A 23,704-nucleotide genomic window follows, 5' to 3' on the forward strand; every position below is an offset into this window, starting at 1 on the left:
CGTCTGCTGCACGATCAAAAACATTTTTGGTCTTGACAAGAAATACATTTTACTGCGAGTATGCAGAATATTCTGGAATGTAAAAAATGGGACAGTTACAGAAAAGTAATTTGGTTTACGTTGACTACAAAGCTGAAAAATACGCAATTTTTATGTATCCTACATTGAACACAACATTAGGTACAGCTGCAGATCATCACGAGATCCAATATAAGAGCTACGTGAATACTCTGCCTTAGTCGGTTTCATAGTTAATATAATTGCACTTCCAGTGTGCAGCATGACGATGTGGTACACATTGCAAAGTACAACCACAATACTGAACATTTTTGAAGTGATGCCTCTCTGACAGTGTCAATCAAAACTACATGTTATCTTTGCAAACATATATTTTTCAGGTTTAAGTACCCAGGTTAGTCTTTGTGGAAACTGCCTGAGGCCAGTTTTTTGCCTATGTTTGGACTCCATTATTGGCCGTGCCCCATTAGGAGAATCTTTAAATATATATAACATGTAAATACAATGTTGTAGCATTTACACCTGATTGTCTTGTCAAAGGTATCCCGAAAACATTTGAAATAAAAAGATGATATCACCAGAGGTTAGCTTGTTTCTTTTATTGTATAGGCCCATTAACTTTTATTATGACATAGAGCATTCATTTCCCCCTTTCATTTTAACATAAAACTGTAATATCATAATAGAACTATTTCCCCTACCTACAGTATTTTAGATATTGCAGTTCTTGCAGCTTGTATTCTTAGATCCTGCACATGGGTTGCCTTTTATGCATTCATAGTTCTATTCTTAGATGATGCCTCCTTTTAGTCTTACATTTTGTAGTTGTTGCTGTTTTTATTCTTAGACACTGCATTTGGTTATCTTTTAAATCAGCGGACATAGGCCTCCACAACAGTATGATTTTAAATATGTTGAGATGGTATGGCGGATGCAAATTATGAAAGTTTTTTTTTTTTTTTTAAGTAAATTAGGATTTCAAATGGTCTGGAAGAAGTTTTGCTTTGTATACCTTACAAGCATTACCCAAATGTGTGCCAAGTGTAGAAAAAAATTCAGGAAATCTTGTGTGTATTCTGGTTTATTTGAAAAAGATTTGCTACACAATTTAAATAAAATAATCTGTTAAAACTGGAAAAAAGGGGGCTCCACCATGTAATTGTTGACAGCACAACACGGGAAATGCCCCAAACAGACCATCTTGTGACATCCAAGGCAGCAGGACTGACTTCCATTTGGCATCAAGTGTTCACTGCTGTGTCATCTTGGCTGCTTCAGCTTTTATCAGGGAGATGAGCTCCAGGTTTATTAGGAACACAAAGCGAAGACCTGCAATCTGTAGAAACATTCACTGTATTACTTTGAATTTCAACCCGAGACAATAACTGCAGATTATTGCCAGTTTCATCACTCTGTTTTATTGCTTCGTAGTAAGGCAAAAGTTTAATTTTGAGCACTCCCCATCATTTATGGTTTTCTTCCTGATAAAAGGGAACATGGTTCTCTACAATACAAACAACTTGGGTGACATCTACCACGCACCTCCACCACTGAGTTGTTGTTTAGTTTCCACTTATTGCCCGACAGGACTGGTCTGCCATCAATGTAGATGGGTCGTCTTCCCTCATTCGCGATGAAGAAATCTCCATTATTCTTTAGTTTAATAATTCCTGCAAATACATCAATTTGAGGTTATTGTCAAGCAGCATCACGTTAATAGTTGCTAAGACTGCTTCCATCATCATCTTGCGTCACCTTGTTTTCTTGAGATTTTCCAGGCAGGTCCCTCTAATGACAGATCCACATCTATCTGTTTATCTTTGGTTGCCCTGCCCAGTGTAATCTGAGGGAACATAAATAAAAAGAAAATAAGCATCATACTTTAAAATTCACTAATGTACACACTCTGCCTCACTTACCTCCCGCGATCTCATCAGGTAGCGTACCATTCGTCCTCTGAGAGCCGCCAGCGTCTGATTGTCAAAGTCAGGCATGCTCATCCCTGGTGACCCAACACCAACAAATTCATACAAACACAGTGGAATGTCCAAATTTGAATAACCCAAAATTCAACTAACATTTCACGTGAAAAATGGCTTCAAAAATCTCCTGTTCGTCTACGTCTACTGTTACAGCATTTTTTCGTATGTACTGTATGAAAGTGGAGTTAAGACAGTCTTTAAAGAGATTTATTGCTGCCATGCATTAATATTACAGTGGTTAGCTTACTTTCACACTAACAGTTAAGTTTGTCACACTTAAATGTTTCAGATCATCAAACAAATTTAAATATTAGTCAATGACAACACAACTGAAAACAGTTCAGTTCAGTTCAGTTGTGTTGTCATTGACTCATATTTAAATATGAGTCAGACAACACAACTGAACACAAACTGCAGTTTTTAAATTAAACTTTTATTATTAAAGGAGAAAAAAATTCTAACCTACATGGCCCTGTGTGAAAAATTGATTGGCCCCCGTTAAAACATAACTTCGAAAGAGTGCAGCAACGACCCATCCAAGAGGTCACAAAAGACCCCACAACAACATCCAAAGAACTGCAGGCCTCACTTGCCTCAGCTAAAGTCAGTGTTCATGACTCCACAATAAGACAGACACTGGGCAAAAATGGCCTACATAGCAGAGTTCCAAGACGAAAACCACTGCTGAACAAGAGAAAATTAAGGCTTGTCTCAATTTTGTCATAAAACATCTTCAACCATGAATTTTGCTGTCTACAAAAAATCCTGAGGAAGAATGTCCGGCGATGTGTTGGTGACCTCAAGCTGAAACCAACTTGGGTTCTGAAGCAGGACAATGATCCAAAACACACCAGCAAGTCCACCTCTGAATGGCTGAATAAAAACAAATTGAAGACTTTGGAGTGGCCTAGTCAAAGTCCTGACCTGAATCCTATTGAGATGCTGTGGCATGACCTTAAAAGGGCTGTTCAAGCTCGAAACCCCTGCACTGTGGCTGAATTACAACAATTCTGCAAAGATGAGTGGGCCAAAATTCCTCTACATTGCTGTAAGAGACTCACTGTTAAGGGTGGCCCAACTAGTTATTAGGTTTAGGGGGCATTGTTGGGCACTTTTTTTTTGTACGCAGGGCCATGTAGGTTCGGATTTTTTTTCTCCCTTAATAATACAAAGTTGCATTTCAAAACTACATTTTGTGTTCAGTTGTGTTGTCACTGACTTATATTGACATTTGTTTGATCATCTGAAACATTTAAGTGTGGCAAAAAATAAGAAATCAGGAAGGGGGCACACTTTTTCACACCACTGTACTATACTTCCACTGTACTCATTTATAAGCCATCGATTTAGTATAAAACTTATTGATACCTGTAATACTGTCCACAAGAACCTGCCAGCGGGGCAACTCCTGCTCCAACTGTCGAATCTCCCTTTTTTGGTGACGATCAGATATCATCAGTTCTGGAAAGGACAAGAAGGAATTGATGTTTTCAAAATAAACACAATTGTTGATGGAAAATACAGACTTTAAAATTGACTTTCTTACCATGTTCTAGTACTTCATCTCTGCTCTCTCTGCGTGTGAGAAAAAATGACAAACAATAACAAGAATTCAGGCATTATCATGTCATCTCAATCTTTCTTCAAGTTCCATACAATATGATTTAAAAAGCTGTCTTACTTTAACTTGACATCATCAACCATCTGCTCAGCGTCAGAAAAGTTCAGGACTTGATCGCCCTTTGGGAGTGGCTGGACTGCAATTAAAAAAAAAAACACTATTACCGTACTAAACATATTTAATTATTTGCTAGATTAACTTTCTTCTTTTGTTTGTTCTCTGTTCTGAATTAAAATGCAAATGTTTATCATAAATAGTGTCATTGTCATAAATTGATTGATTAATAATATTAGAGCATGTTAAGATGGAAGTAAGCCGCATTGGTGGCCGAGTGGTTAACATGTTGGCCACACAGTCAGGAGATCTGGAAGATCTGGGTTCCAATCTCCGTTGGGCATTTCTGTGTAGAGTTTGCATGTTGTCTTTTCTCCGGGTACTCCGGTTTCCTCCCACATTCCAAAAACATGCATGTTAGGTTAATTGGCGACACTAAATTGTCCATAGGTATAAATGTGAGTGTGAATGTTTGTTTGTGCCCTGCGGTTGGCTGGCGACCAGTTCAGGGTGTACCCCTCGCCCAAAGTCAGCTGGGACAGGATCCAGCATACCCCGCGACCCTAGTGAGGATAAGCGGCATAGGAAATGGACGGATGGAAGATGAACGTAATAGTAATAGCACATCGATGCTCAGTCTAATGGACTATAGAAACAATATTGTAAAACACAAACAATATTAGAATAATTCAAGTAGAGAACATGTAAAGGAAGTAGGATAATAAATAATTTGGGGGACAATGAACATTTCAAAATGAACCTGCATTGTTTTGTGACTCAGCCATATAAGTCTGTGTCCAGTCATACATTTTATGTTAAAATCGTCTCGTACTTGTAGACCCTGTTTCATTGATCGTCTTGTCTCGTGAGGGGAGTGTCTCGTGACCCCCCTAGTAAATAGTGTCAATTCATTGTGTCCACATAGCTCAAACTCCACAAATAGAAGTGTTGGTATAGACGTGTGAGCTGACTCACCACTAGGGGGGTCCGTATACAACTTTTTCTCTTCTGACCGATACCGATTTTGCAGCCTTGAATATCAGCCGATATCGATATCAATCCAAATCATTCATACTTTTATTACGTATTTGTATTTGTACCTAGTTAGAAAAAGCTTCATCTTGTGATATTATTACTCAGAGAACAATAATCAGCAATAGTAGGTATGAGAAAAACTGACCCATTTACTACTTTATGCATGTGTGGTATAGTTTTATCAACAATGTCATGGCAGCTAAGCAAAATACAGTCGTCCCTCGTTACATCTCGGTTTGAACATCCGTCCCTCGCTCTATCGTGGTTTTTAAAAAATTTATTAATTTATCAATCTGTGTTTCGTGGTTGATTATGGCCTATTATTAGTAAAAAAAAAAATAATAAAGTCATATGTAGTATTCTGGTCACTAGCCATCAGTAATGGTATGTTGATGAGACATTACAGTACCTAGATACAACACTGCATGAAGTCAGCCATGGCATATCTGACATGATGGTGAAAGATGTTCTCCTCCCATTCCATGTGGAAGTGGTACATTTTTGGCTTTTTACTTTGTCCTTCTTCCCTACTCCGTTTGAAACACTTCTAAACAAGTTTAGAACAAATAAATTGGAGGCTAACTAGTTAGCTCAGTAGCTTGCTATATGCTATGAGCAGCAGCCGTCCCTTATGTCCCTGCAGTGATTCCGTAGCCTGCGCAACAGTGTTGCACAATGTAGTGTAAACAGAAAATAATAGGAGTGTAAAGGTGACTATAGGGGTGTTATTTCATGTTTATTTCATGAACTTGACTTATCGCGGTCGGGTGTGAAACCAATTAACCACGTTAAACAAGGTAGAACCGCATAGCGAGGTTCCAGGTGCTAAATTAAGCGTTTAACCCCGACTTTACTCACTGACAGCGGCTGGTCAGCTTTTCTGTTATAGCTAATGACTTCATGTCGTCCCGTGGGAGTTTCCTGTGTGATGCTGCTTCAAATTCACAATGAGTTTCGTTGTTGTAAACTTGCCCTGTTCTGTGCCACCTCTGGAAACTTGCGCTTAACAACTTTTGCACTCAGCTGCAACGTCTTTTTCCAGATAAAAAATACACACAGCCGACATCACTCCTACTCCCTGCTACTACTCAAAGATGGCGCCCTCCGTGGCAGACGTCTCTGTGACACTCTCCCGTGTTTTTCTATTTTTTGCTATTTTATTGTTCATTTTGGACATTCAACACACTCACGCAGTACATTACAACAGAGAGACACTTTTGAACATCGGCAGGGTTCACCATGAACTTTCATTTAGCCTCACAGACTTTGCCTTTCTTCTGCGCCGAGAGAACGCAGCAGCCTGCGGGCCTGGTGAGCTGAATACCCGGCGAGCAAAGCATCCGAGGCGTAAACGAGGCAAGCGAGCCGGCCTGCATGCTAGACTAAAAGCTAGAGCGACGAGGCCACCGCTACCAAGCCTGCTGCTAGCCAACGTCCGCTCTCTTGAAAACAAGATGGACGAACTACGAGCAAGGATTACAGCTCAACGTGAGATCAGGGAATGCTGTGTCCTCACCTTCACAGAAACCTGGCTGACGGAGGATATACCGGACTCGGCGATCCAGTTGGAATCATTTGCTGCTTACCGGGGAGATCGGACTTTAGCGTCTGGTAAACACAGAGGTGGCGGTGTCTGTGTTTACGTAAACAAACGGTGGTGCACAGACGTACAGACGATGGAAAAGCACTGCTCGCAGGACATTGAGCTGCTGATGGTGAAATGCAGACCTTTTTATTTGCCTCGTGAGTTTAGCGCTGTGTATTTAACTGCTGTTTACATCCCACCACGAGCTAACACTGCTAATGCACTAGGCCTCCTGCATGACATCATTGATAAACACGAGACCAAACACCCAGACGCTGTATTCATTATATCTGGCGATTTCAACCACTGTAACCTCAGGACTGTTCTCCCCAAATATTACCAGCATGTGAGCTTTCCCACAAGGGAAAATAACATCCTGGACCAAGTCTACTGCAACATGAAAGGTGCTTTGAAGGCTGTTCCAAGACCCCACTTTGGTAAGGCTGACCACATCTCTATATTCCTTTATCCAACATACAGACAACTTCTTAAAAAAGCTCCCCCTGTACGTACAGCAGTTAAAGTATGGAATGAAGAAACTGATCAAGTACTTCAGGACTGCTTTGGCTGCACAAACTGGGATGTGTTTAAAACTGCAGCGGGGAGGGAAGATTGTACTGTTGATTTGGATGAATATGCTTCTGCTGTTACTGGCTACATTAGCACATGCATAGAGACTGTTACCACCACCAAGTATTACAGAAAATACCCTAACCAAAAACAGTGGATGAACTGTGATGTAAGGGCTAAGCTACGTGCTCGTTCGACTGCATTTGTCATGGGCACCGCTGATGACTACAAAAAGGCCAGATATGACCTGAGGAGGTCCATACGAGAGGCCAAAAGACAGTACAGACAGAAGCTGGAGGGCTACTATTCCACCTCAGACCCTCGGCGCATGTGGGCGGGGCTCCAGCACATCACAGACTATCGACAGCAGAGTAGCGTAGCCACATCCAGCCATACCACACTTCCAGATGAGCTGAACGAGTTCTATGCCCGCTTTGACACCCAAACTCCTGATGAGCAGAGAGGGTGGCTGAACCTGGGGAGCACACAGGACTCACCTCTCATGGTGACATCAGCTGATGTGCGCAGGGTTCTAAACAAAACAAACCCACGAAAAGCAGCAGGCCCAGACAACATCTCAGGACGTGCACTTCGGGTTTGCTCATCAGAGCTAGCTGATGTGCTTGCTGACATATTTAACCTGTCGCTTGCACAAGCATCTGTACCGACCTGCTTTAAGTCCACCACCATAGTGCCCGTACCCAAGAAGAGCAACGTGACCTGCTTGAATGACTATCGCCCTATAGCACTCACTCCTATTGTTATGAAGTGCTTTGAAAGAATAGTCATGACCCACATCAAAAAGAGCATCCCGGCGGCAACTGTGGACCCTCTACAGTTTGCATATCGCCAGAACCGGTCCACGGATGATGCAGTCAACACTGCCATCCACACAGCCCTTTCTCACCTACAGGGCCAGGACACATACGTCAGAATGCTATTTATAGACTATAGCTCTGCTTTTAATACAGTCTGCCCCCACAAACTCACAAATAAGCTCCTCACACTTGGCCTGTCTCCCTCCCTCTGTAACTGGGTGTTTAACTTTCTCACAGGCAGGCCCCAGTCAGTCAGAGTCCACAACCGCACATCCAGCTCAAGAATTGTGAGCACTGGGACCCCACAGGGGTGTGTGCTGAGTCCACTCCTCTACACGCTCTTCACCTACGATTGCGTGGCCTCCCAGAACAACACCAGCATCATTAAATTTGCGGATGACACTACAGTCATCGGACTGATCACTGGTGGTGTTGAAACATCATACAGAAGAGAAGTGGCGGACCTCATAGCTTGGTGTCGTGATAACAATCTCCTTCTCAATACAGATAAGACTAAAGAGATGATCATTGACCCAAGAACAAGGGAAAAGGAGCCGCATAGACCCCTGTTTATTGATGAGACTGAGGTGGAGAGGGTGAAAACCTTCAAGTTCCTTGGCACACACATCAGCGAGGACCTCACCTGGTCTCACAACACCCAACAAATTATGAAGAAGTCCCAAAGGAGACTGTACTTCCTGAGAAGACTGAGGAAATTTGGCATGTCCACCACAATCCTGAGTTGCTTCTACAGATGCACTATCGAAAGTGTCCTTACCGCCTCCATCACTGTTTGGTACGGTAACTGTACAACACGTGATAGGAAGGCACTCCAGCGGGTGATCAAGACCTCACAGAACATTGTTGAGGCAGCCCTCCCCTCACTGCAAGACATTTATAAATCTAGAGTCCTACGCAGAACACACAACCTCATCAAGGACAGTACACATCCACAACACTCATTATTCACACTCCTACCGTCAGGCAGACGCTACAGGAGTTTGAAGTCCAGGACCACAAGGCTGGCAAACAGCTTTTACCCACAGGCCATCAGGCTTCTCAACGAAGCACTCGCACACGCCGCACGCAACACACGCACACACTCATAGCACTTTATTTATTTATTTATTTGTATTATTTGCTTGTATTAATGTCTCTTCTGTTGTTGTTGCTTAATTTATTGGTATATATGTTTATGTGTTTATGTTTCTTATGTTTTTATTCTTTCTTGTGTTTCCTTTCTTTTCTTGGGAGTATGAACAGAATAAGATTTTCATTGCATGGTATAACTGCTGTTTTACCATGCACATGACAATAAAACTCTTGAATCTCTTGAATCTTGAATCTTGAATCTACTTTGTTAACAAGTTAGCACACAATGTTGTGATCACTTGGGCCCTATCCGTCCGCTGCTGGATAGACGTACTGAGGCAGAGTCTGGAATCCAACTCATTTTTTGCTGATATCGACCCAATATCCGATATCAATATCGGACACCCCAACTCACCACTTTGGTCATCCAGTAGGTAGTACTGCTTTAGAAGCTGCCAATGGACCAGCAGACTTTTAGGGGTGCGGGACTGGTGGAAGACGCTTGGGTGTTTACTCAGAAGCTCCTGGAAAATGTCTAGTTTGGGTTGACTTGTCTGTTTATGGACAAATAAAGATTAGCTTACTGTGTAACATGCAGGACACACCTGAAAGAATGACTTGTACTGACCGAACCAATCTTGGCCAGCAGCGCTTCTTCAGCCTGACTGAAGAGTGCTTTGCTCTGTATCGCTGCTACGGCTTCTGGATGAAGCTGCCTCATAGCCTGCCATGCTAGTCTAGACCACCAAGATAACAGACAGCTGAGTGAAGGGTGTCAACACAGCAAGAAGGAGAGAACATTCTGCTTGCCTGGCATCTTACTTTGAGATAACAGGATCATAGAGGAGTGCATACCACCTCTCTTTAATTTCCCGCAAAGTGAAACGACAGCTGAACTTGACCCCCAAATGAACTGATGTGAGGTCTGTGGTCTGCAGAAGAATAAAAACGCTACATTAGCACTGTGTTGATACACCTCACTCTCAACATCAGTTTGGTTCATTATAGGTACAGTAAAGGAACAAAAAGAAAAACATACAGTTACAACTGCTTAGCTTTTGTGTACATATCTTTAATGATTTTTAAATGAAACAAAAAACTGCAAAATGCTAGAAGATAATGTTTCTTTTGTTCACAAACAGGAGAATTTAACGAAGGAAGAGGGTTTTCAAGCTCTGGCTTTCCTTGGCACTATCGCTCCACTAGTGAAAGGAAGGACTGCACAGTATTTGTTTACTCAGTGGACGCTAGGTGTGGGGGAAACAATCGATTCTCAGATGCATCGTGACGGTTATGAATCGATTCATAAATGTCAATAATCAATGATGATGGAACAAAAAAACAGCACACAAAGATGGAGAGCGGAAGTGCCGCCAGGACAGTTTATGGTGGTGCACCTAAGTGTAAGACACTACCAGAATGGCTGAGCGTGAACGCCGACCCGCACCCGCTGGATTTAAAGAAAACGTCTGGAAGCACTTTGGCCTTCACGAAGTTGATGGTAAAAATGAGCTGGACAAGAGTCAGACATTATGCAAGCTTTGTTATACAAGCTTAAAATATTTTGGGAATATGACAAATACGAGAAACCACTTAACACGTTTCCACCCGAACCAGGTGGAAAAAGTTAACCAGAGAACCATCGAGCAGGTGATAACTAATTTTCCACCCAACTCAGATTTCATAACGTTATAGAGCGCTTATGTGCATATTATTCACACCATACGTTATCTTCTCTTTGAAAATAAACTCCAGGCTCATGCTGATGTTGGTCAGTATTAATTTTGTACTTATAAGTATTTCTCACTTTCATAGAATCCTTGTAAAAGTATAATTTGGATGCAGCTCTTCAGTATTAGATGAATAATAATGTGGCACGTACCTGCAGCACTGCATTGATAAGCAGCAGGTCATCAGTAGGTTTCCATCGACCCAAGTCTTTTGTAATATGTAGAGGCTGTTTACTTTTCTTCACTCTTTTAGTTATTGGGGAAGGATTTAGCACCATTGCTAGAGGGGGCGTTAAAGCCGTTCCTGCTTTAGCCACCTATGAGAGAATGACAAACGTGACCATCAATCCTATGATAGTGTGACCTTTCGGCTTTTCAGAAAGAATCTTCAGTGATTTTGATTTACCTTCTTTTTCTCACTGGATGAAGGTTCACTACCTGAACAGCGTACAGGCTCGATGAGAGGGGGACCTTTAACACGACTTGATGATTTGACAAGGCTGCTTTCCACCAGCTCATCATCAAACTTCTTCCTCTTTATTGATCTGCGGATGCATTTAGGCAACATTCACACAGCAGCTCTTCGACTAAACCTACATTGTAAGCAGCAACAAGTCATTTTGCACCCAACAAGGATAACCGAGCTAGCATACACCTCAGACACAGAGTGAATCAAACCTGGAGGAACTTCTGCGTTTGGGAACACCACTACTGCTAAATGCTTGTGTTGCGCTCCTTTTCACATCTTTCACGCCAAGCGTCTCTTCATCTTCTGAGCGGCTATGTGAACCTGCTACTGCCATGGGTACACCAGGTTCACCCGCTTGCATCTGTTCAAACACAACACGAGACAGATCATGCCCTTGCTGCCTTCTCAGAGAACAATCAGGTCTCTTCTGGAGAACAATTTCTTAGCAGTGTAGCAGATTACCTACAGTGAAATCGTAAGAGAACAATGTAAAAGTGCTTTCCTTTTGTGATATCCTCCAGTGGCGGCCTGCCACACACAGATTTTGCAGTAAGGGGCCCCAACCAGAAGCAGGGCACCGGCAGGCCGGAGGACAACCAGCCCCCGAGATTGGCAAGAGCCCACATCCCACAAGGGCAGATGGGCACCGGGGGCCACACACCAGTGGGCCCAGGAAAGAAACCCACCCACGACCGGGAGCACCAGCCCCCCACACCCCCACCCCCAGGGAGCGGGGCCCAGCTCGCCCCGGGCCACCCCGCCCAAGGCCGGAGGAGATATCACACCCCATCCCAAGGAGGCCCGGGTGGCATGTACCCGCCATTAAAAAAAATAAACATGTAAAAATAAATAAATAAATAAATAAATCAATGTACGCGCACACACACACCACCACCTGCACAGGCCGCCCAAAGTACAGAGGGGTAGGGGACCATGACACATTTTTGTGTTTATAAAGGTAGAAATTAAGTGTTTTTCTAAGCGCATGTTTAACCAAGGTGGTTTTGGTTACTTTGTTAAGATACATTTTTAAGATACTGAAAAAAACACATGAAGACTTACAGCTTTTACTTTTCGACACAAAATGATGAAGACAGTTGATGCAACAAATGCCTCAAGATAAAGAAATGCAAGTAGAGATAACCTCGGCATTGTTTTCTAAAAACTTCAAGAGTAAAAAAAAAAACAAGATTATGGCCAAGAAAAAATACATTTTCAGCTTACTAGGAGGATATAAAATTATGAGACGAAACTTTCCAGAGATGCTACAAAACACTTGAACGTGTCCACACCCCTAACTCCAATGCTAAAGACAATATAGGTTACTTTAAGTACCTGTTCAGCAATAAATGTGGAAACGTTCTGAAATAATTCAAGTAGAAGAGTACATCTGATTTATTCACTTTACATGTATATACGACCCATTAACAGGTTGTCTTTTTGACATTCTAACGCTTGGGGATGCTGGATTCCTTCGGAGCTTGTAGTTTTGTTTACATGTGAGCATTAGCCACAGGGCCGAACAAACCGCCACATTATACACTTCAATAGCTGTGGTAACAAATGCAAAATATCACATTTTGCTTCCGTTATCAAATGAAGAAAAAGCTTCTTTAAGTCGACTATTTACGAGATAGTCGACTTAAAGAAGTCTAGTATTAGCCTAGCTTAAGTATTCGAACGATAGCTAGCTAATGTTGATTAGCTGGCTAATGCTAGCTGGACGCACTTTTTTGCGACTCACCGTTCCTTGGTGCATTTATTGTGGTATTAGATCCGTCACCTGTAGTCTATATAGTGTCTCAATATGTATTTATTCAAAACAGTGTTTAGCAGGCGCTCGATGTTACTACATAGCGAGACGGGCATGTGAATTTGACGTGTGGTTAGCATACGCCTCTTTGTCGATATGTTTTCGTTTGATTCGGAAGTAGCGTGATCAGCAAACAGGTTAAGAGCAATTGCGACACCTTGTGGCCTGGAGGTCGTCAGTAGCATTTCATATACTGTTAAAAGCAACTGCAGTATATTAATTTTAAATCACCATATTTGGGTTATTTCAGCATTTTACTATATCTTTTTATGTATATATAATTGTATTTGGCGTCTTGCTCATCTGTGTAACGGGCAAACATTATGGTGAAAAATTATCGACTCACTGTTCATTGTGCAGTCCACACACATGAACTTTGATACCCACTGTCATATTTCTTAGAAGTTTCTGCCTACTTGTTACTGACTAGTCAGTTCAAAGAATCATTTAGATTTTGCTGAAATAGTGGAGATGATGATAGAAATAGAAATCAAGACAGATGTAAAATTCATTCATTCATTGGCAAACACACATAAAAACGTGACACTGCACATGTACCCTGGATTTTAATGACAATTAAAACTGTTTCAAAGTTCCATATTAATTTAGAATAAATACAGACACTAATGTTTACAAATTGTAAAAAAAAAAAAAAAAAAAGTGAGCATAGCCTCTACAGTACAGCCAGATTTACCAAGTCCTTGTGAATTAAAAATAGATGTTTGCACCATGTTTGAATGTGCAGAAATATTTACAGCAGCTGCCATTTGGTTGCGGATTCTTTAAAGGTACCCGTCACAAAATATTTACAACATAAGCGCCTTACGACAAACATTTTCATAAACACAGTGGTGCATCAATAAGGCCTGGAGATGGTCCAATCGCTGCATCCTTTTACCATTGCTAGAGCTCTACTAACAATTTTCTCCATGATGCTGCCCTATCTCAAACACTGGAACAGCACGCACTACATGTTTGGATAGTGTGCTCGATCAAGATGTGCGAGGTCACGTCCTGAATGAACACATTTCTTAATCACGCTTGCATCATAACATCTAATACAAAAATGAGCTCCAAAGGCTTAACATGTTGAGTCCAGTTCTAATAAATGAAACCATCTGAGGACATTCAGGGTGCTCACGGCTTTGTGCATGTATGAGCTCTCATGGCTGTTTTAACATTACAGTAGCTAAAGGCTTGTCACTCTGCTGTGGAGCACCTCAGCATCTGTACTCTACTCCACAGGCCTGCTATGGGCGTCTTCTGACATGATCTGCAGCAGGTTCCTCCCCGCCCGCGTGCTCTCCTCTGCAGAGAGAGTCGTGGTCACGTTCACGTAACTCAGCACCCTCACAACGGTAGGTCATCGTTCAACAAACTGCAGGTTAATGACATTTTCAGGAACGAGTAGTGTCCGTGTCATGGGCTTCACAGAACCCCCTTTTGGGTCTGGCCTCACATCAAACTCTATCAGGATCTAACAGGACCAGAAACAGAGACATTATTTACAACATGGTGTCATAAACAGAGGTGTTTGTAATATGAAAGTATGAAATAAATCTACTGCGACTATCTTTGTAAAGGCATAAATGGCATCTTATTCAGTACCAAAATAGAATATTTTTACACACTGTGATTCAGTGCAGTTCTACACAACTGCAATCTCATTCAATTATGCAGACCTAATTTGTGACTATTGCATATGGGAGCGACAGAAATGCTCACCCTGGAAAGAGCAAGGTAAAGCTCCAACTCAGCGATACGGCGCCCTATGCAGCTTCGTTTTCCCACCCCGAAAGGCACGGATGCATATGGATGATGAGTCTGGTCCTTGTTCAACCATCGGTGTGGTAGGAAGTCATTAGGATTTGGGAACACTGTGGGATCCCGTGATGTTGCAAAGTGGCACAGGGTTATCAGAGTCTGGAGGGATGTTAGTGTTAGATGCTGTTTGATGATAATTCTACATATGACTCCTTAAGCGACTCACATTTTTAGGTATGAGGTAGCCCCCAACCTGGATGTCTCTCTCAGTGATGACTCGTGCATTAGCAGGAATGACTGGATACAACCTGCAAAAAGTTAACATGAATAAACTTGTAATCTCAAACATGACCTCCTTTACGAGGAAACCTACCTGAGCACTTCTTTGACTATGGCCTTCAGGAGAGGCATGCGTGCTACATCTGCTGCCTCGGGCACGGTCCTGCCTTCCATAACTGTCAAGACTTCTTCACGCAGTGAGGTCTGCACGTCAGGGTGACGGGACAGCTCGTACAGTGACCAGGACATTGTGCTGGATATCTGAACAGAATAAGAAACAACATTAAAGATCCTCTATTATGCAAAACTGACTTTTTATGGCAGGGTTTAAGATGAGGTTCCAGGTTTTCGTGACATTATTTATGGAAAAACCTCCTTTCTCATTCAGCTGTCTCTAGCTTGAGGACTCCGCCCTGTGTATACGCCCACCACTTCAAGGAGGACAACTTTGTAAAAAAAAAAAAAAAAAAAGCAGGCTTCGTTACGCATCTTAAAATAAATCCTGGAGCTCTTCCAACTATCATCAGTCAGCTACGGATGTGGGAGCTGTGAGTTTGATCATTTTATTTTTCTTCAACAGATAAGCAAACCTAGCAGGATGTTTCTGTTAAAATGAGTGTAATGTTAGCACCGTAGCTCACTTACTCTAGCTATGCTAGTTTGTGTCCTACTGTCCCACTCCTTGATGTTACGTTGTGGTACGTGACATATAGCATCTATTACGTTGGACAAGTGCAGAGTTACAGTGTATATGTAAAAAGTGGATTAAGTCTACCTTGGCGCTTCTTCATTCATTACCATTAAAGCTGCATACACATACATTCCAGCTATTGTGGGACCTCTTGAGACGTTTTTACAATAGCTGAAAAATAGTATAATATGGGATATCTTGTGTTTTTTACAGTAGCAAAGCTGATGTGTGATCTTACAGTGTCGACGCCTGCAAGCAGCAGCTCAGTGACATTGCTGTAAACAGTCTTCATGGGCAACGCCGTCTGGGACAAGAAGTAGGCAAGGTAGTGGCCGTCCACTTTTCCCCCACTGCTTTTTTTCTCTGCTTCCCTCAGGCGCTGGTCAATTTGGCCTTTAGCTGTGGAGACACAGTACAATGACACAGCCTGTAAACACAGTCAGCATTTATTCATTAGTATTCTACCGCTTATCCTGCTCAGGGTCATGGGTGAGCTGGAGCCTATCCTAGTTGACTTTGGGCAAGAGGCGAGGTACAACCTGGACTGGCTGCCAGTCTATCAATATTGCAGCATAAGAGCCATAACAGTAAATCTGACACTGTTAATTTTATACAGAACAGCAAAGCTTTATATTTAGCCCTTTTCCCGGCTATTTTCCACTATCTGAGGTAGTATCAGACTCGTATTCCACAATGCCGGGATTGAGGTGTGAAGCTTGACACTCACTTCTCCCAACTTGTTGAATTGAAAGCAATAGCAGCTGCCTGACAAGTACTGTACTGTATATGGTACTGTATATGGTGCTGTGTTGTGCACAGTTCTAGCAATATCTTGCTATGCACAATTCTGTATAAAAGGCACAGGTGAATAAATACAGATTCTTATGGTACAGATCTGATTTTGTGGAATGCATATAATGTGTATAAGAGCCTTTGGATACTCCCTCCCAAGGCGGAAAATGGTGGGAACAGGCATATGGAATAAAAATGTTGGCTTTTACAGGCTATGTAAAAAGGGTTAATACGAGAGCGATGTCAAAATTGCTTTCATAATACTGTATAATAATGCTAAATTTTGATTGACATTGACATCTCTTTCATTAATTGCTTAGTGATTACAGTATACACAAACTCAAAAACTGTACGTCCAATTTGGAGGAGAATAACATGACATCATGATTCATAGTTAAGCCTTTACATTCCAAATCTTGTAGTGCGTGCGGTTTAAGGGATATAATCTCTGGTTTCTTGATTATTCTAAACATAGTTTGATTTTCATGTTTGGACTACTCATATGGTCACACTGTACATGTGTAGGGTGAAGGGGGGATAACAACCCAGCTCTGAGTGGAAACAAGCAACAACCAATAGGAGCTGAGCAGGAAATAATTACAGGAAGTAAAGATGTCATTTTCCGTGTTTGGTTTGCGCAACTTCATTCGGAGGATCTACTGTACATCCTGATTTTGATCACATAACATTGTTTAAGAACATTTTGGAGATTACATCATCTAAACACCCAAAGGAACCTACCAAATTCAAACATGTTGTCCCAGCACCGACAGAAGTGTTTCCAGGGTATGGGGAACAGCCAGTGCAACCATCTTGGCATAACCATGGTAGGGAGCGTCATTACAAACATAGTATTGATGGACTGGATGAAATTTTCTGTTTCCTGAGGGACCACTGGGTCCAGGCAGCCAAGTCTGGATTCAAACAACACAGAAGAGATTCCTGTCCAAAATTAAAAAAAAAAAAAACATGAGGCAGAGTCTGACATGATAGAAAGTCAAACAGCATATACATGCAATTTAATTTAATAGAAAGCAGTGACGAATGGTTTGATGTCCACTTTAAGTTGGTGGAACATAAAACACAAAGTATTTAGTGAGAGATTTAGTCGTGAGTCTTTCCATAAGAAGGGACATGACAGCGTCTGCTTGACAAGATTCAACATGCAATCAGTCAGTTCTGCAAATAAACGACAATTCTGTTGGAGTCCGTAAAATGATGCTACATGGGACAGAAAAATGTGGTGAGTCAGGCATTAACATGTACATTGCATGTTCAAACAACCTGGCTTCTTCATCAAAGTTACTCTGCCACGGAAGCTCACCCTCAAGGCCGAAGTAATAGAACTCCTGTGTAATGTTGGTGACGAGGCCTTCGGGATGTCTGCGCTGGCGAAGTTTGGCGATGAGGTCACTGACCACGTTGTTGATGGTTTTGTCATAAGCTTCCACCGCCTTGGGCCGCAGCATGTGCTTGGCCAGGAGACTCCTCACCTCTTGCCACTCTTCTCCCTCACTGAACAGAAACAATCTTATATATGTTAGCAAGCAATACAGTCTACCTGTGCATAGCTTAGTTGTCGTATTGTTCCTCAAGTGAGTGTGAGTGAGAGTGTAGTGGAGTAAATAATTAAAGGTGAAATCTCATCTTTACAGCACGGCTAAGTGCTTTTTAGGAGTTGACTTGGGCACCAAGAGGCGACAGGTTTGATCCGCAACAGAGATAGGAACTGGAGAGATGTTATTGAGCAAGGCACTAGACGCCCTAGGTGCGACACAGTTTGCACAGCCTCCTCCCTTTGACAGCTCTGCCTAAATGTTCATACATTATGTTTGTGCATGCTTTATATCTTCAAATAGTGGCCGGACGTTATTTGAAAGAGGCATATATTTGAGAGGAGGCTTTTATTTGTACAAATGCTTGTGTAAGGGTGGAGCTAAACAATGCAAATTCTTATTCATGCGTCCATTTGCTTCGTATCAATAATGGAGTGCAGTTGGAGGCGGAACTTTGCTCCCTGCTTAATTTTCTACATATTGCGGATGATAGACACACCTGAACAGCACGTCCAAAGCTGAGCAAATATTTAAGTTTGAGCTTGCTGCACAGCTGTAAGACCTTGCAGATATCTAATTTGTTTTTCATTTGTTTTATTCCCTCTCTCCTTAGCTCCAAATTACACTTTTTTTCACCAAAAAAAAAGAAAAACAAAACTGCTATCGGCTAGTATATACTGTATCACCAATAGTGCTTTCAGAGAAGAGATTGTACAAAAAATGTCTGTTATTCACAATTACAACTTAGACTGAATGAGATTTGTCGTTCAGCCCGAAAAGGGGGAGTGACGTTAAAGGCTGTCACTCACTCGCTCACTCGGCTTGTGCACAGGCTCATGCACTCACATACACATACACATACACATAGTGTCAGAGAAGCTATGGACAATTAGCAGTCATGGCTGAAGTTTTTTTTTTTAACCAAGACTTGGGGACACTAAATAATGGGAAGGAAACAAAAGCACGATTTAGAGGTTATATTCCTGTTTCTATGATGCAAACTGCTAAAACTATATTTTTTTATCATGTTATGACAGAGAAAACATCCGTGCTTTTGAAGTTTTGTTTTCACGACATCATGAAGGAAAAACCTGCTTCGTCCTTCCTCATGGACACAATACTACTATACTACTATCTCTGACCCTCCACTGGTGAGATGAGCTGACTTCGTGTATACGCCCACAGAGAGAATATCTTTGGAAAGAGACAAAAAAAAGAGAGGCTTCACTACACATCTTAAAATAAAAACCTGGAGCTCTGCCACGTATTCAGGCTGATGATGTTCTGACACATCTTTTACCACTATAATAGGCAAACTACACATGAGAGCAGTTACAAAGTCATATGTCAAAGGTCAAGGTCGTCTTGTGGCACAATCTTAGTCTGGGACGTGAAAAGGAGAAAGAGGACACTCACGAGGTCAACAATCCATAGTGGTGACCTCTGAGCTTCCTGTAGTCCTTCCACGAGGAAAGCTCAGAGCGGCAGGGGTGCTGCCCCTCTTGTCTAAGCACCTGCTCGATAAGTGCTGGATGAGCCACGTGGACCGTCAGGATGGGGCCGAAGCTGGCCTTCCACATGGGGCCGTACCGCTGCAGTCCCTCCAGCTGCAATATGAAACACACACCTCATGAAACAAGGCATAAGTCAGTCCTACCCCACTATACGTACATTTAGCTTTGGCTTTTGACTGCACTTTCAAAATACATTGCGGTGTTATTCCATTCATAGAGAGCCCCCAGCGTCCTGTAAGGAGATGTTTGTATAATCTCCCTAAAGCGTTAAATCGCTGCTTTTAAAGGTACAGTCGCACAAGATGAAAAAACCACCACACTTTTGCAGTTTCTCGTGTGTGTGCTCCTGAACAACTGTAAAAAATATATTTTTGGCTTCTAAATGAGGAAATTGGTGTGGAATGGATGCGGTGAGATGGAGAATGAAAACACTTTGTCTGATTGGCACGTCTGGACCTTTATTCTTGCAAGAACAGACAGAGAGTACCACTGCAGTCTGTAGAGGACCTCAAAGCATCTTACACTAAAAAACTTTCAGAGACTTTAAACAATGTTAAACTTCAAAGATTACAGACCAGGGATGACTCAAATGTTTCACATATATTTCATAGTATACACACACTGGAACAATAGGCACACCTGCACAATGGGTCCACTACAGCTGAATGAAAATATTCTCCCTTACACGGATAGCAGCTTTTAGCAAACATCTAATCTAATGTAGCAACATGTGTGTTAGTTTGCAGTGGTGTAGACCTGTATTGCATCACTATGATAGGTTTCTTAATAACACATAATGTGCATTAAATGTAACATTCCTAAAAGGTGCTATTGTCAGTCAGTCACTAATATAATTTTGTTATATAATACTTGTATAACAAAACTACTACAAAACTACTATCATGCAATCACTTTTCAGAATTGCATATAACTTGTTTCTACCTGTAGCTGGTGCAGCTTTGACAGCCCCCTTCGTGGGAATAAGTCCCAGGTGAAACCGAGCACCGACGGTCCGGGCATGTTATCTAGCGTCTTCGATGCCGTCCCGGCTGCTGCGCCCTCGGCCCACCTCTCCATCCACTTGAGCAGGGGGAAGGCGCTGCGGCCGGATACTCTCATAGCTTGCTGCAACATCCTCCTCACAGAGATCATGGAGCGGTCGCCGGATGCCGATGCTCATTTTCTCTCCCCCGTCAGCTGGAGGCTCTATTTATAACCCCTGCAACCTGGTCCTCGAACCCGCGAAGATAAAGCTGTACATTTTCTGATTCAGGGCCAATCATGGGTGTAAATGCAGCTCCAGGTCCCGCCCCGCCTGGATGAGACGATGGAGGAGGTGTGTCCAATCAGAGGGCAGAACATGGACCATCCCAGAGAGGCAGCACACGTGGAGCTCCAGGATAAATAATACATGACTTACTTGTGTGTGTGTGTGTGTGTGTGTGTGTATGTGTGTGTGTGCGCGCGCGCGTGCGAGCGAGTGAGTGGGTTATCTCTTCCACCTTGAAGCACTTTGCTCCCTCACAGACCTGCAAATTGACACATTCATCACACACTTTTGCATTGTGTCTTGAGTGCCATTCAAGGCCAATGCTATTAGTTTGTAAAAGCAAGACTACCTTTGTCTTACTCTGTTGCACTTTGAGATTGTTAAAATGTAAAATGCAAGACAAATAAAAAGTATTATTCTTCTTATTAAAAAAACTACTGTACAAAAAAAACACTTTTATTGTTCAAAAATTAGCTATCAGTGTAGCTTGTTCTTCTGGGGACGTCTACAGTATCCCTATTTCTATAATAGAGCTTAAAACAACAAGCAGAACTTGCTCCCACCTCCACACTTAAGCATAAATCAGAATAAACTACAGGGGAATATAGTGGCAAACATTTGATCTCAATTTAAGGTTAATAACAGGCAGGTCTGGTGCTTGACTATTTGAAACTGCATAAGCACAGTTGTTTTTGCTGACTTGCTGGTTTTTCCTAGCCAAGGAGAAAATCCTGACCTGATTTAATTTGAAGTGGAATTTGTGTAAATCGTATAACAAACCCACGGCTTTACTTTCAATCTGCCTCAAGCCCCAAGGCTGACACTTAGCGGAGGCGCTAACCAGAATTCTTAAATCAGGAGTATTGACCGCTAATCTCTGTTTTGCGGAAATTAGGATTTGGAGGAGGACTGCGCTTAATCTTGGCACTAGCGGTGAAGCATGGGTTGCCAGCTGGGTGAGTAAGTACTGTATCTGGGCCCCCTAACCCTCTGGTTATGTAGCCTGGGCCATCAGTCCCGTGTTGAGCCTTTTTCACACCTGTGGGCCACTGCATTTCAGTTTGTTTCCTGAGTTGCACTTTAAATTTACCTGTGGCATTGCAAATTACTGTGTCCATATACTGTACATACTGGACAATACACATACTGTATATGCAAAGTTCAGTCAATGACCATGCTCCAGATGTCAAAGCTCTCACTGCCAAGGTGCCTGCTGGAATTAAACACTACAACTTCTATACTATATAATATTACCTACATAGAGTAGATCCCCAAAAAACATAATTGAGACACCCATAAAAATGTATATTTGGACACTTTCACACAAACCACCAGGAGGTCATCAAACCAAATGGCTCCCTCACTCACAGTGCAACCAAAAATAACACGTAGTAACATGTGGAGCATACAAGGTAACTTCACTAGACACTTACATGCTAATATACATGCAAAACAATACTGTGCTGGGTAACTTCCTGTTGGGGAAGTGTACACCTAGCATGCCTTGCGTGTTATAAATTAGTGTAAAAAAGAATTATTTTGGTTGCACCGTGAGTGAGGTAGGCACTTGGGTTGATGAGCCCCTGTTGGTGTGTGATGTATGAGTAAGGGTGTAAATGTCAAGGTGATTCACTTCATCTAAAAGGGTGGGTTTTCAACCAGTAAACGGCCTAATTATGGAGATTAGAAGAACAAAATGGCGGGTAAAAATGGCAGTTTTTACCAAAAATCAGCAAATGTGTGGGTTTCTACTGTATTAAAAGTAGTCTATATATTAGTTGATTAGATAGTATATTATTAATTTTACAATAAAGCTTCAATAGAGTATAATGGCTCACCCTTTGAAGACTCTTGATCGTTGTTTTCAGAGTACTACGGTGACCTAGTCGTGTTGTGTAGGTATTGCGGGAATTAAGAAGTATTGAATGTTTGTAAGCAAGCTTTGTCACTATCATCATTTGAGCTCAAGTCTCACGACATCACACGTGACTCTGTGATGAAGTTTTGTTTGACTTTAGAGGCGTGCTTGTCCAGGAAATGTCTGAATCTTGAAATCAAAATTATAGCACTTTAGGGGCATAAGACGATGGATCCTAATTGTTCATAAGTAAGGATTACTGAAGGAGTAAGTAAAACAAAAATACACATTTACTTACCCACGTGTTAGAGGTTCTGCTCGGCATTGACCCACAACTTCTTGTTAAAAGCATATTATGTCAATAGGTAAACTTGAAGAAAGACAACTTTGAGACAAAATAAATAGGAGCAAAGAAGATGTTGACATAACAAAGTCAGGTATTATGTTGCACAATGATTACGGACACCAAAGCTGCAAAAACTGGAATCAATCAAAAACATTGATAATATTGGCAGCTGGGAAGGAATATTTTCAAAAACCCACATGCGTGACCCTGATTTTTTAGGGTCACTGTCCTTGTTGCATTAATGCAGATTCTGTTTCAAAGATACCAGTGTTCAGAAATGAGGACAGAGGAAGGACAGAAGGCAGAATGTGGAGCAAAGCAGTCGAGGGAAGCGTCTGGACACGGGACATGTACACGAGACTTCCCAAGTGGAAAGCTTTGCATTATCTTGAAGGTGAAAGATAAACTGACCTCTGAAATTTATATGAACACATCAACAACTTTTAAACAAGGTCAACAGAAAGGGTCTTGCTAAACACATTGCAAACACACCAAAACCTCAAGTATCATGGTCAAGAAAGACACAATCTAAAGTCTCGTTTACACTTGCACACACTTTGTCCCTGCAGTGGTACGCAATTTTGCGTGCCAATAGCGTGCCAATGAGTAAATTGGTTGTTGACAGTTTTGAAGTATGTGTAAACTGTGTGGTGCAAAGAAAATTTGGAAATGTAAAAAATTTGTGGCACGCATACTGTTCGTGAACAATTCATGAGTGTGACGTGAACGCACCGCAACATATGTGAAAACAATGCGGGCGGTGCATATCAAAGGGTGCCTGTGCGTGTCGCATTGAATGGGTCAACTTTTCCACCACCTCTTGGAGCAATTTGAGGGGGAATTCTCA

The 23,704-nt window shown here is 42.0% G+C and overlaps 2 protein-coding genes across 4 annotated transcripts; both read right to left on the reverse strand.

Moving 5' to 3' along the window:
* Positions 1 to 1,093: 1,093 nt before the first annotated feature.
* On the reverse strand, positions 1,094 to 12,897 carry mcrs1 (microspherule protein 1). 3 transcript variants are annotated; one of them, XM_054785378.1, is made up of 14 exons: positions 12,719 to 12,897; positions 11,184 to 11,335; positions 10,912 to 11,050; positions 10,658 to 10,822; positions 9,598 to 9,707; positions 9,404 to 9,512; positions 9,191 to 9,329; positions 3,682 to 3,757; positions 3,547 to 3,575; positions 3,369 to 3,461; positions 1,938 to 2,020; positions 1,774 to 1,861; positions 1,561 to 1,688; positions 1,094 to 1,354 (listed from the first exon to the last, which is right to left on the reverse strand). In XM_054785378.1, exons 1-14 carry the CDS (start codon positions 12,731 to 12,733, stop codon positions 1,268 to 1,270), a joined length of 1,413 nt encoding a protein of 470 aa, XP_054641353.1. In that variant the 5' UTR covers positions 12,734 to 12,897; the 3' UTR covers positions 1,094 to 1,267. The 3 variants fall into 3 exon arrangements, with proteins under 3 accessions (XP_054641353.1, XP_054641352.1, XP_054641354.1); XM_054785377.1 differs by having other exon boundaries at positions 12,704 to 12,897; XM_054785379.1 differs by lacking the exon at positions 11,184 to 11,335 and having other exon boundaries at positions 12,719 to 12,884.
* Positions 12,898 to 13,352: 455 nt separating this feature from the next.
* On the reverse strand, positions 13,353 to 20,606 carry LOC129186773 (25-hydroxyvitamin D-1 alpha hydroxylase, mitochondrial). The gene is made up of 9 exons (XM_054785376.1): positions 20,326 to 20,606; positions 19,286 to 19,476; positions 17,638 to 17,828; positions 17,055 to 17,255; positions 15,760 to 15,920; positions 14,925 to 15,091; positions 14,778 to 14,859; positions 14,513 to 14,710; positions 13,353 to 14,264 (listed from the first exon to the last, which is right to left on the reverse strand). Exons 1-9 carry the CDS (start codon positions 20,533 to 20,535, stop codon positions 14,151 to 14,153), a joined length of 1,515 nt encoding a protein of 504 aa, XP_054641351.1. The 5' UTR covers positions 20,536 to 20,606; the 3' UTR covers positions 13,353 to 14,150.
* Positions 20,607 to 23,704: the final 3,098 nt, after the last annotated feature.

Source organism: Dunckerocampus dactyliophorus, chromosome 8 (genome assembly GCF_027744805.1).
Source record: "Dunckerocampus dactyliophorus isolate RoL2022-P2 chromosome 8, RoL_Ddac_1.1, whole genome shotgun sequence".
Classification (NCBI taxonomy): Eukaryota; Metazoa; Chordata; class Actinopteri; order Syngnathiformes; family Syngnathidae; genus Dunckerocampus; species Dunckerocampus dactyliophorus.

Coding starts and splice junctions, on each gene's coding strand:
- mcrs1 (XM_054785377.1), bottom strand. CDS start 12,733: ATGCACCAAGGAACGGTGAGTCGCAAAAAA. Junction 1,689..1,773: donor GAAAATCTCAAGAAAACAAG/GTGACGCAAGAT, acceptor ATGTATTTGCAG/GAATTATTAAACTAAAGAAT. Junction 1,355..1,560: donor ACAACAACTCAGTGGTGGAG/GTGCGTGGTAGA, acceptor ATGTTTCTACAG/ATTGCAGGTCTTCGCTTTGT.
- LOC129186773 (XM_054785376.1), bottom strand. CDS start 20,535: ATGATCTCTGTGAGGAGGATGTTGCAGCAAGCTATGAGAGTATCCGGC. Junction 17,829..19,285: donor CACTATGGATTGTTGACCTC/GTGAGTGTCCTC, acceptor GTTTCTGTTCAG/TGAGGGAGAAGAGTGGCAAG. Junction 14,265..14,512: donor TTTACCTTGCTCTTTCCAGG/GTGAGCATTTCT, acceptor TGGTCCTGTTAG/ATCCTGATAGAGTTTGATGT.